Source organism: Tupaia chinensis, unplaced genomic scaffold, assembly GCF_000334495.1.
Source record: "Tupaia chinensis unplaced genomic scaffold, TupChi_1.0 Scaffold000164_1, whole genome shotgun sequence".
In the NCBI taxonomy this organism is placed as follows: domain Eukaryota; kingdom Metazoa; phylum Chordata; class Mammalia; order Scandentia; family Tupaiidae; genus Tupaia; species Tupaia belangeri.
Genome location: NW_006159638.1, coordinates 2,009,474 through 2,022,279, shown reverse-complemented (window position 1 = coordinate 2,022,279; position 12,806 = coordinate 2,009,474). Strand labels below are relative to the sequence as shown.

Below are 12,806 nucleotides of genomic sequence, written 5' to 3'. Positions count from 1 at the left end.
CAGCAGGTAATTCTAGAGTGTATAGAGTGAGGATGAGATCTACATGGGGGAGGGAGTGACTGGCAGTGGTGGGACACTGTTCATATATAGGAGGAATGAACCAAAGACATTAACTTATTGAGGATAATGAAATTTCTCATTAAATAATGTGATTTCGCATCAGTTTTCTCATTAATATGGAAGGAAGTTACTAATATGGAAAGGGAGAAAAACTAGCATGATCCCTAGGGTGGCAGACTGAAATAGAAATCTAAGGTAGTGGTGTGAACTCATGGTTTTCTTGCATACAGATGGATATAGAAATAAATATAGAGGTAAATGTTCATAGTTATATATTTCTTTTTATGCATATACTTACTCCCTACCGATGTTTGAAAGCAGTGATAGCCTAATACAATGTGTATACTTAGGACTCAAATCTTAATTTCTAAACACCATTCCTCACTAAAATGGACCAGGACTCTTGGAAGATACATTTGAATCAAAGGCTAAGGAAGGGAAAGTACAAGAAATGCCCAGTTCACTTTCCTGAACCAGAAAGTGATGAAGTGGTCAAAGAATGATGGGTGCATTACAAAGGACATGAAAGCCAATTAGAAGAGGCTTATACTGAGATAATATAATACTCAAGAGAAATATTTGACAGTGGGACTGGCAGGCGGCATGGTGGTTAAGGCATTGGATGCCCACGTGGACCACCACAGTTCAAGTCTCAGATTTTGGAGGCTCACTTTCTCAATCAATCTCTCTCTCTCTCTCTCTTTTCTGCTTCTCTCTCTTTCTCTGGTGACTGCATGTGCCCTAGAGTAAATTAAAATAATCATAATACTGGGTTGTTAGAAAAGTCATGACACATTTTTGCACAGAAAAACAGAAAAAAATATGTCATGACTTTTCCAACACCCCAATAATAATATTTTTTTAAAAAATTTAAATAAATAATTCTTTAAAAAAAGAAATATTTACAGTAAGGGATATATAATACTTTCGTATAAAACCAACCAAATAAAATATGAAACAACAGTTGATATACAAAGATCCAGGCACTGTGGCACATACCTATAATCCCAATTACTCAGGATAATGAGAGGAGGATGAGTAGAAGGCCAGCTTGGGTAACTAATTAAGACCTTGTCTTTGAAAAAATCAATTAAAAGTTTGATAACAGGGGCGAGCTGGTGGCATAAGATTAAGGTGACTAGATCCTACATAGCCAACTCCACAGTTTAAGCCCCAGACCCGATGATTTGAAAAACACACTGGGAACATATGCGAGTGTTTCCAAAATCTTGAGAGGAGACTGAAGAAGGGACTATCACGTGGCCATTTCCCAGGGTCTGATTTCTCACTTTCCCTCTCTCTCTGGTGAGTGCACACGCCCTATAGTGAAATACTAAAATAAAAAAATTTAAAAAATAATAAAAAGAAAATTGAATGGGTTCTATTAATATTAGACACAGCAGATTTCAGAGTGTAAATATTACTAAAAGTAAAGAGGATCATTTCATAATAATAAAGGACATAGCACTCTTTTTTTTTTTTTTTTTTTGAGAGCGAGCGAGAGATTTTTACTACAGGACATATGCGCTTTCCAGAAAGAGAGACATATAGAAAGATCGCCCTCCCGGGGGCAATGGCTACACCACAATCCCTTCTCCTCCATTCTCCTCTTGGGATTTTCGGCACACACACATGCACTCAGCATGAGTTTAAAGCCACCAGGCCCGGGACTCAATGGAGGCCAATTATGTGAGAGTCCAGCAATGTAACCATTATGCTATCTACTGGTCCCACAGGACACAGCACTCTTAAATGTTTATGCACCAAATAACCAAGCTTCAAAATATATTAAATAAAAACTAATGGAACTGGAAAGAAAATTCAAATCCACAACTATAGCTAGAGATTTCCATAACTCTTCTCAATAACTGATAGGACAAATAGACCAAAATTAAATTACAATAAAAATATAGGAGACTTGAACTCTACAAGTCAATTTCAACTAATATTTGTGGAACTCTTCAGCCAACAACAGCAAACTGTACATTCGTTCAAGTTTATAAGGAACACTTTCCCAAAAGAAGACCCTATTCAGAGGCATAAAAACAAGTATCAACAAAGCTAAAAAGATCTGTATCATATAACAAATGTTCTCTGACTACTAAGGAATTAATATGGAAATCAATAATAGAAAGATATCAGAAAAGTAAGCAAATATTGGAAATAAGAATATAGACTTCTTAATAACCCATACATCAAAGATGATATTAAAAATGAAGTTAAAAATTATCTTGAACTTTTTTAAATGAAAAGAAAATACAGCTTATCAAAAATTGTGGAACACAGATAACACATTACTCAGGGAAATTTACAGTACTAAATGCCCATATTACCAATGGAAAAGATTTCAAGTTAATGACCTCAGTTTCCAACTTCACAGCTCAAAACAGAAGAGAAAATTAAGTACAGAGTAATCAGAAGGAAACAAAACTGATAAATCTAGAAATCAATGAAATAGAAAACAGAAGGGAAAAAAAGAGAAATTGATTAAATTAAAGCTATTTCCTTGACAATATCAATAAAATTGAAAACTTTTAGCCAAAGTGGGAAAAAAAGCATATTCAAGTTATCATTATCAGAAGTAAGAGTACAACACTGCAAATTTTACAGATCTGAAAAGGATAATGAGAATATTATGAGTAAATTTATGCCAATAAATTTAAAAGTAAGATGGACTTACAAATTCTTTGAAAGACACAAGCTACCAAGGCTCACTGAAGAACAAACAGATAACCTGAAAATCTATTTAAGAAGATGCATTTACAACTAAAAACCTTGTTACAAAGAAAATTCCAGGTTCTAATGGCTTCATTTATTAATTCAACTAAAATTTTAAGAAAGAGTTCTACATAAGCTCAACCCAAAATGGAAAATGAGAAAATACCTCAAACTCATTTTATGAAACCAGCTAGTTTTGTTTCAGACATCAGCAGTTTACTTCTCTTTGATACATATATATTGAATTATAAGTTTTTTCAATTATTTAAGAAATCTTTCAGTTCTGTGTCTGCCTTAAAGTTAAAACTTTTCCAGTTACTGATGCTTTCTTATAAATGAGCTGTAGGGTATTTTTCTGTACAGTATGGAAATTTCCACATACTAAGATTAGCCTTCAATAGGTTTGCAAAAGTAATCAAATTTTAAATCAAATTTGATGTAAAATACTCCTTTGCTTTTAAAGTGTAGGAGTGTGTGTATATACACACATGTATTTCATTAAGGTAAATACGCTTCAGTTTCCCTTAAACAGAAGGATAAAATCCACCAATTACTTTGTTATGAGATATATCTACAAGCATTATTTAAATTTGAAAAATACCCAGAGAGGAACCAGAAGATGGCATAATGGTTACATCGCTGGACTCCCACATACTTGACTGTGGTTTGATTCCTGGATTGAGTGGCTTAAAACTCATGCCAGGCGCATGTGCATGCAAGCCCAAAATCCTCAGAGGAGAATGGAGGAGATGGGAATTGTGGTGTTGCCATCCCCCTGGGGGGTGATTTCTCACTTTGTCTCTCCAGCACATACACCCTATAGCAAAAATCTCTCTTTAAAAAAAAAAAACAGAAGAAGAAAAATACCTACAGAAGATGTTTCATTCTTACAAGTTAAGCATATTTGAAGATTAATCAAACTTTGTTTAATGGTCACTTTTAAGAATAATGTGTACTCTTTGACTTTAATATTTATTATTTGCTAGGCAAATGGTATTACAGTCTAAGTCTTTTGAAGATTTTATATATAAGCACATTTTTTCCTAGTGAAAATATATCAAGTCCTCAATTAAGAAACATCTTATTATAATATATAGGATCATATATTTGGAGAAAAGATTATTTTTAAAAAAACATAAAGTGCTAGCTCCATGGCCTAATGGTTAAAGTAGCTGGATCCTACATAGCTTAACTGTGTCTTTCAAATCCTGGTGGCAGCCTATAAAATATGCCAGGCGTGTGTGTGTATATGTGTATGTGTGTGTATGTGCCCAAAATCACAATGGAGTGCAGAAATGGAGGATAAGGGACTTGAGAGTGACCATGCTCCACTAGGCTGTCTGTTTCTTTTTTTGGTGAGCACACATGCCCTCTGGTGGGTTACAAAAAAGTATTTTAGATAATAACAAAATATATTCTCAAAACAATCTGATATTCTCCAATTTTTACATTATGTTAAGACAAATTACATCATACAATGTATAACATAACACATAACGTATACTACATAAGCATACCGTGTCTTGCTTTGGTATTTGGACTAAGACAGAAAGAAGCTGCTCTGTATCAAGAAATCTTGATATAACTGAAAGAAAACAAACAACAAAGGCAAATATTTAAATTTATGGTACAGTTGAAAATACAGACTATGTAAAATTTTAAAATACTATCCTCAAATAATAAAATACAACAGTTCTACCTGCAAAAATTATTTGTTTAAGTTTCTTTGTTATCTCTTAAATCAGAAATAAAATAATAAATGCTAGTGTTCTTTTCTTAATTATAATCACTCAGAATCTCTCCTCAAAATTTGACACTGATGGTCCAACCAAAGTGGCACCAGCAGGAAGGCACCATTGTGTAATGCCTGGAGTCACCTGGAAAGCTCAGGTTTGGTTTCTGGTCCAAGTTTAAACAGGCTGGGTGAGATGTCATCCTAGTAGACTGGGAGGCTGAGATAGGAGAAACATGATGAGATCCTGTCAAAAATACCTCTTTTTCTCTCCCTCCTGTGCATTCTCATTCAAAAAAAGGAAAAAGAAAAAAAAGCAAACAAAAACAAAATGCTGTTAACCTTTCTTCTTGAAATGACTTCTCTAACTTTTGGATGTTGCCTATCATAACTTCCTTCTGTCTTTTATCTCTACTTTTTTCCTTAGTACTTAAAAATGCTTAGAAAAGCATAGTTCAACCAATTAACCATGTTTCTTTATTGGAAGTTACCTAATTTCTCTAAAGTTGAATTATTTTTTCTAGTTATGCTATAAGGTGTGTGTGTGTGTGTGTGTGTGTGTGTGTGTGTGTGTGTGCCTGCCAGAGACACAAAGAGAGAAGGCACTGCCTAATGGGGCATGGTCAGACTGTAATCCCTTCTCCATTTCTCCATCCTGTTGAGATTTTGAGCATGCACACACATGTGCCTAGAGTATTTTTCAAGCCTCCAGAGTCAGGATTTGAACTGTACAGAAGGCCATTTGAGATCTGGCTCCCCTAACCACCACGCCATGGGGCTAACCCTAATTGCTCTTATTTTTTTTCTTTTTTAAAGAATTATTTATTAAGTTTTATTTATCATTATCATTATTATTTTCATTTGTTATAGGCCATGCACACAAGAGAAAATACGTCACCAGGTTTGAGATCGCAATGCTATTGGCTATGTGGGAGTTCAGCACCTTAACCACTATGACACCTGCTGGCCCCAATTTGTTCTTATCTTTTAAATGTAAGTAACATCCACTCCCCAGGGTTGTTATAAAGATTAAGTGAAATAAAATATATATAAAGCACCATGCATATACTCAAAAATTCTTACTTTATTCTTAGCTCATATTCTAGATTAAAGTGCTCTACGAAAGTAAATTTATAGATAATCGTAATATTTCTCTTTCAAATCTCCAGGTTTTTTCCTTTACCATTTAACACAAGGATATTTTTAAAATGCACTCATTTTCCAGTACTTACAATACAGTAAATTACAGTAACTATTTCTTAGTGACTCATAGTTATTACCATTATTATAATGTCTGACCTCAAAAGTTTTTTGTTTGTTTGTTTTTTCAAGATAGGGTCAGGGCCAGCACGTGATGTGGTAGGTAATGTGCTGGATCCCACAAGACTAACTCCACGGTTCGAGCCCTGGACCTGGCAGCTTGAAAACACATTGGGCACATGTGCATGCATTCCCAAAATCCCAAAAGGAGAATGAAGAAGGGACTGCAGCATGGCCATTTCCCTTGGGGGATGATTTTTCACTTTCCCTCACTCTCTGTAGAGAGTTAATGCACCCATTGGCAAAAATTTAAAGAAAAAGAAAAGAAAAAAGTCAGGGTCTTGCCATGTTGTTATTCTCCTTTCTCAGCCTCCCAAGTGGGACTACATGCACTTTCCACCATGACCAGTTTTTTTTTTTTTTTTTTTTCCTCACTATGCCCTTGCCAGCCACAAGCTCACAATCCTCCTGCCTCACCCTCCTTGAGTTGCTGGGATTACTGGTACACATAGTACCATGCTCAGCCTTTAGGTTGAACTCGGAATAAAACTGGGTTTCCCATGTGGTCCAAGCCTGTGGAGTTTTACATCTTAGCAGCTTACGCCACTGCAACTGGGCCCTTCAAAAGTTTCTATATAAATTTATTCAGGCTTTTACAAAGTGGTCCCAAACTTTTATCCCTTTTAAAAAACACAAAAGTCTGGTTACTATCTTTTTTCCTGCTCAATTGCCAGGTAAATTTTGATAGTTTTCAATTTGTATAGTTCTAGAACTGTGCTCTTTTTTAAATTTACTGCTTCTACAGTAATTGTATTAAAGCTGTGTTTAAAAATTAAAGTAAATAGACCACTCTTATACTGTTCATTATGTTCAGTATGACATAATACGATTATGACATTTCACATATGATTCCACTAGTCACACACTCTTAAGCCCTAACTTAGGTTAGTCTTTTCTCTCCAGTCTCTTCCTTCTTTCTTTCCTCAAATCTATCAGTACAACCAGAATAATATTCTGAGCATGGTGGTGCCTGTCCTGTGACAAAAACAACCAGAATAATATCTAAGATAAGAATTTGATAATATTACTCTCTACATTCAAAATTTTTAGCTCTCTGTTGCTTAAGGAGAAAAAGTCAAACTCCTCTGAAGTTTATAAAGATCCTTCATAAGCTGGGACCAGCAGTTAGCGTAATGGCTATGTCACTGGACTCCCACGTAGTCAACTGTGGTTTGAGTCTCGGACCCAGTGGCTTAAACTCACACCAGGTGTGTGTGCGTGCGTGCCCAAGATCCCGAGAGGAGAATGGAGGAGAAGGGATTGCGGCGTGGCCATCCCCTCCGGGGGGGGTGATTTCTCGCTTTCTATCTCTCTGTCTTTCTCTGTCTGTCTGGTGAGTGCACAAACCCTATAGCAAAAACCCCTCAAAAAAAAAAATCCTTCATAAGCTAACCACAACCCAAATTTCTTGTGATTCTCCAAAACTTCAAGTCATAAATATTAGTCATACCTCAAATATAGCTAGATCTTTTAAATCAACATAAGCACAACTGCAGACTCTTACACTAAACCTACCTTCACCAACTTCCCAGAAAAACAAGTATGCCCTAGATAGCAATGACTTTCAAAATCATAGCCAATGGCATACTTACCAGATCTTTATCCTAGTCCCTACATCCAAAAAGCATTTTTGTTACTCCAATACACATCAACATACCTTGTACAGGCATGTTCCCTTTGTCGAATATCACTGCTAGGATTCTCCCATTGCCTATTCATTCTCTTAAGACAGAGTTGGAATATTATTCCTGCAAATCCAACTCAGCCCTAGAAGATTTACTCTAGAAAATCCACAGCTCACAGTCCAAGAAATGGCTTCCTAAAGCCAAATAAAGCAGTTCCAATGACAGTAAATGAGCAGTCTCCTTCCCTTTATATTGGGACAGTTCCCTTTTCTGTATGTTTCTGGCCTGACACTAAGCAAACTGTGGAAACAGCAGATTGCACAGGTTGAACAGCCCAACAGAGATGCATGCAGAGAAAATCAAAGAAGAAACTGCAAGGATGAAAGAGAAGCCCTTTGAAGGCATGACCTCCTTACTGCACTCGTCAAGAAAGAATATAAACACAAGAGACAGAGATTTCAAAGACCGCATTCATAGACAGAGGTTGACCCAATCAAAGATGAAAAGAAAATCATCAGCAAATTGTTCATGCCTGGAAATACTATGGTGATTTATAGAGTTCAGCTGTGCACAAAAATGATGAGAATGAGGACTCAGGAATAAATGATATTTAAGAAACTATTGAGAAAAGCTTACGAATTCAGAAGCAAAGGTTATGAGACCTAAGAAACTATGTCAAAGAAAAGCAAGATGAACAAAGAATGAACTGGACTCTATGGAGAACTACTATAAGGACCAGTGTTCATTGCTGGCACAAGCCATGTCACAGGAACATCAATAACTCAAAGCTAGAGAGAAATCCCAGGCCCAGATGTTGCATAAGGCAAAAAGGGAGCTGCGATCTAAGATGGAGAAAATTGAGCAACTGCAGTACATAATAACAAAGAATGATGATGGCGCTTTCTTCTGGAGTTGGAGGCTGAGCACTTTAGATAACAACTTCAGATGACTTCCTTTCACTACACTTAAAAACCCCTTTCCATGAGTACAGACTTCACAGGTAAAGTTACTGGAGGCCTTTTTGGGGACAGAGCTAAAACTGATGCAGTAAATAGTCTAAAACAGAAGAATCTTTTTTGTTGGGGATACTATACATGTTATCATCAACAGACAACAATCCATTTCTATGTACTATAAATACTTTGCCTCTCTATTTTCACTTTAATTTCTTTCCTCACACTTTCAACTTCTCTCACCCTCTTCCCATATGTCTCCAGTATCCACAACCATTTTCCATACCTCTAATCTTTCAGTTTTGGCTCTAGAGTACAGACAGTCAGTATATATTAGGTGGAGACATATAATGTCTCTCTTTCATAGCTTGGCTTACTTCACTCAGCAGTAAATCTTCCATATTCATCCACTTCCTACCAAATGCCAGGACCTTGTTTTTTATGGCTGAATAGTATTCCATAGAGTATATGTGCTTTTCAATCCATTCAACTGTTTATGGACATTTGGATTGGTTCCATGTCTTACCAATTTTGAATAATGCCACAATAAACATAGATGTACAAGCACTTTTCCAACTGAGCATTCTCCTATCCTGCGGATAGATACTCAGGAGTGGAATTGCTGGATCATATGGTAGTTGTATTTGCAAATTGCTGAGGAACCTCTATATTGTTCTCCACAGTGGCTGGACCAATTGACATTCCCACTAACAGTGAAAGAGAGTTCCCCTTTCACCATAGCCCCACCAACACTTATCATTTTTTTTAATCTTTGCCATTCTGACTAGGGTTAGGTGATATTTCAATGTGGTTTTGATCTGGATCTCCCTTATGATGAAGGATGCCGAACATTTTTCCATATGCTTTTTGGCTATTCATATGTCTTCCTTAGAGAGGTTTGTTTGTTTTTTTTTTCTGCTTTTATTCTTCTATCTTTTAATTGGGTTGATTTTTTTTTCTTCAGGTAAGCTGCTTGAGTTCCCTATGTATTCTGATTATCAGTCCCTTATCTGAAGCATAGTTTACAAAAATATTCTCCCATTCTGAGGGTTGTCGATTCACACTAATCAGTGCGTATTTTGCTATGCAGAAACTTCTGGTGTAATCACACTTGCCTACTTTGGGAATTATTGCCTGTGTTTTTAGGGGTCTTATTTAAGAAATTTTAGCCTACCCTATTGTCTCCCATAGTTTTCCCAGTGTTTCCACCAGTAGTTTTATAGTTTGAGATCTTACGTTTAGATATTTGATCCACTTTGAGTTGATTTTTGGTGAAAGATAGGGGTCAATATTTATCTTTCTGCAGGTGGATAGCCAGTTTTTCAAGCAACATTTGATAAAGAGGTTTTGCTTTTCCCACCAGACTGACTAGTACTCTGTCAAAAATCAGTTGGCTGTATGTTTTGGGGTTTATTTCTGGGTCTCTACTCTGTTTCATTGGTCCACATGTCTGTTTTCATGTCAATACCATGCTGGGTTTTGTTTTGTTTATTAACAGAGATTTTTGCTATAGGGTGTATGTGCTCACCAAAGAGACAGACAAAGACAGAGAGTCATAAAGTGAGAAGTATCTCTCCAAGGGGGATGGCCACACCACCATCCCTTCTCCTCCATTCTCCTCTCAGGATTTTAGGCACGTACACACATGCACCTGGTGTGAGTGTAAGCTGTCGAGTCCAGGACTCGAACCACAGTTGACTATGCAGGAGTTCAGCAATGTAACCGTTATGCCATCTGCTTGTTCTCCTTTCTTGCTGTTTTGATTATCACAATTTTGTAATATATTTTGGGGTCAGGGAGTGAGATGCCTCCTACTCCACTCTGCTTGTGCAGGATTGCTTTGACAACATGGGGTCTTTTATGATTCCAGACATACTCTATGATTGCCTTTTTTAAGTTTGTGAAGAATGTTTCCAGTAATATGATCTGGATTGCATTAAATATGTAGATATTAATTTGGGTAGAATTTCCATCTTGATTATATTAATTCTTCCAACCCAGGAACGTGGGATGTCCTTCCACTTTTTTTGTTTCATTTTCATTGTAAAATGCTTTATGTATTCATTCCAATACTTTTAAATAATTTTTTAAATAAAAATAGCTTCCTTAAAAGAAAAAAATAATTAGATGATATCCATTTACCTGACTGGAGTCCAAAAAAGAGTTCCTCATCTTGAAGTAGTTCTTGAACACAATCTAATCTCATGTTAATGGTTTCAACATCAATCAGAGGTTCTAATATATTAGAACGAAGTCTTCTACTCCCTCCAGGAGTTTTGGTATAATTCAGAACACCAAAGAGAGTGTGATTATTCCTTTAAAAATACAAGTTAGAAAATTTCATGAAGCATACAGAGGAAAAAACAAGAAAATTAATTTTACTTTGTTATTAATTAATCCTATAATCTAGAGCAATAATGCTCAAATTTTACTGTGCATACAAATTACTTGGGGAGTCTCAGGTCAGTTAGTGGTACCATAGTAACATAACAGTAACATAACTGGACCCATATGGAAAAGGCCCTAAATTTGCATCCTGCGACCTCCCTGAGCACACTGGATGTGTATACATCTGTGATCTAAATTGATCACAGCATAAGAACTCTGTTAGGGTGCCTGTCTCTGCCTCTCTCTCTTTTTCTCTTTCTCTCTTTCTCTCAACCTCTCTTTCTGTCATGGAAGAAATAATTAGAAAATGTGTAAAAAAAAATTACATGAAGATTCTAATTCATTTGATCTGAGATGAGGCTTGAGAATCTAAATGTTGAACAAACTCCTAAGGATGCTGTCAGTCAATGAACCACACTTTAACATTTGACTATATCACCTTGTACTTAGTTAAAGGCATTTTTTTCTATATGTCAGTTATAACATTCAGACTAATATAGAATTTCCTAGTTCATGACATTTCATCAATAATAGCAAGATATCTATAATATACTCATAAAGGAGGAAACTTTTATATTGATAAAGTCAATATTTATCTTTAAACTTTTTGCCATAGCATGTGTGTGTTCACTGGAGAAAGACAGAAAGGGACAGTGAGAAATCACCCCACACACACACACACACAAGAAGGATGGCCACACCATGATTTCTTCTCCTCCATTCTCTTCTCAGGATTTTGGGTAAGCATGCACACATGCCCAGCATGTTTTTAAGCTGCTGGGTCCAGGACTTGAATTATGGAATTGGCTGTGTGGGATCAATCACCTTAACTACTATGCCACCTGCTTGTCCAGATAAAGTCAGCATTTTTATAATACAATTGCTTTGTTCTCATTTAAGAAGTTAGAGAAGAGAGGAGAGGCAGAAGGGAACAGAACAGCCCTTCTTCAAGAACCAGCTCCATGGCTCCTGGGAGCTAGCCATTTTGGGGGAAACGGAGGAATGAAGAGGTCCCACTGATAATTCAGCCTCCAGTATAGAAAACTCGCGTGGAGAGGCGGAAGGGAACAGAACAGTCCTTCTTCAAGAATCAGCTCGATGACTCCTGCGATCTAGCCATTTTGGGGGAAATGGAGGAATGAAGAGGTCCCACTGATAATTCAGCCTCCAGTATAGAAAACTCGCGTGGAGAGGCGGAAGGGAACAGAACAGTCCTTCTTCCAAGAACCAGCTCCATGGCTCCAGCGATCTAGCCATTTTTGGGGAACTGGAGGAATGAAGAGGTCCCACTGATAATTGAGCCTCCAGTATAGAAAACTCGCATGGAGAGGCGGAAGGGAACAGAACAATTTTCAAAACACTGGGTTCAGAACTCTAACCATGTAGTGAGAACAGCCCTTCTTCAAGAACCAGCTCCATGGTTCCTGCGATCTAGCCATTTTGGGGGAAACGGAGGAATGAAGAGGTCCCACTGATAATTCAGCCTCCAGTATAGAAAACTCGCGTGGTAGGAAGACTCCCCTCAGGCCTCCTCTCTCTGTATCTGTCTTTGTCTCTCTCTACCTCTGTCTCTGACTACTCTCTCTTTTTTTTTTTAGTTTTTGCTTTTTAGAATTTTGTTTAAGGTGAGGCATATTTCTGGGCCTGTTGGCCCCACCTAGCCCTTTATCTTGTTAATAATTCCCTCTCCCACTCCCCACCCAGGAGAGGTGGAAGGGAACAGAAGAGCCCTTCTTCAAGAACCAGCTCCATGGCTCCTGTGATCTAGCCATGTCTAAGCTTTGTTGTCTGGTTTTAAGGATTTTTGTCCTGTCTTGAGTTGTCAATGGATTCATGTACCTACTATTTGAACAGAATACTAACCTGTTTCTAGGCCTTAAGTTTCAAGGAAATATCCTTACCAGTTCAAAACTGCTTTTCTTGAAACCATCAGCTGAACTTGCTATTGTAAGTAGTTAGATTACTTATGATATTGTGTGATCAACAAAATGTTGGGGGAAAAGGAATTGA

General features: G+C 37.0%; 1 protein-coding gene across 1 annotated transcript in view; it reads right to left on the bottom strand.

The window, feature by feature from the left end:
- The window catches only part of MSH4 (mutS homolog 4), a 130,528-nt gene that overhangs the window by 70,377 nt on the left and 47,345 nt on the right, over positions 1–12,806 (bottom strand). Inside the window, exons 7-8 of the mRNA XM_027770883.1 lie at positions 10,551–10,723; positions 4,296–4,363 (exon numbers count right to left, since the gene is read on the bottom strand). Coding sequence (XP_027626684.1) covers positions 4,296–4,363; positions 10,551–10,723 — 241 coding nt within the window. The remainder of the gene's footprint in view (positions 1–4,295; positions 4,364–10,550; positions 10,724–12,806) is intronic.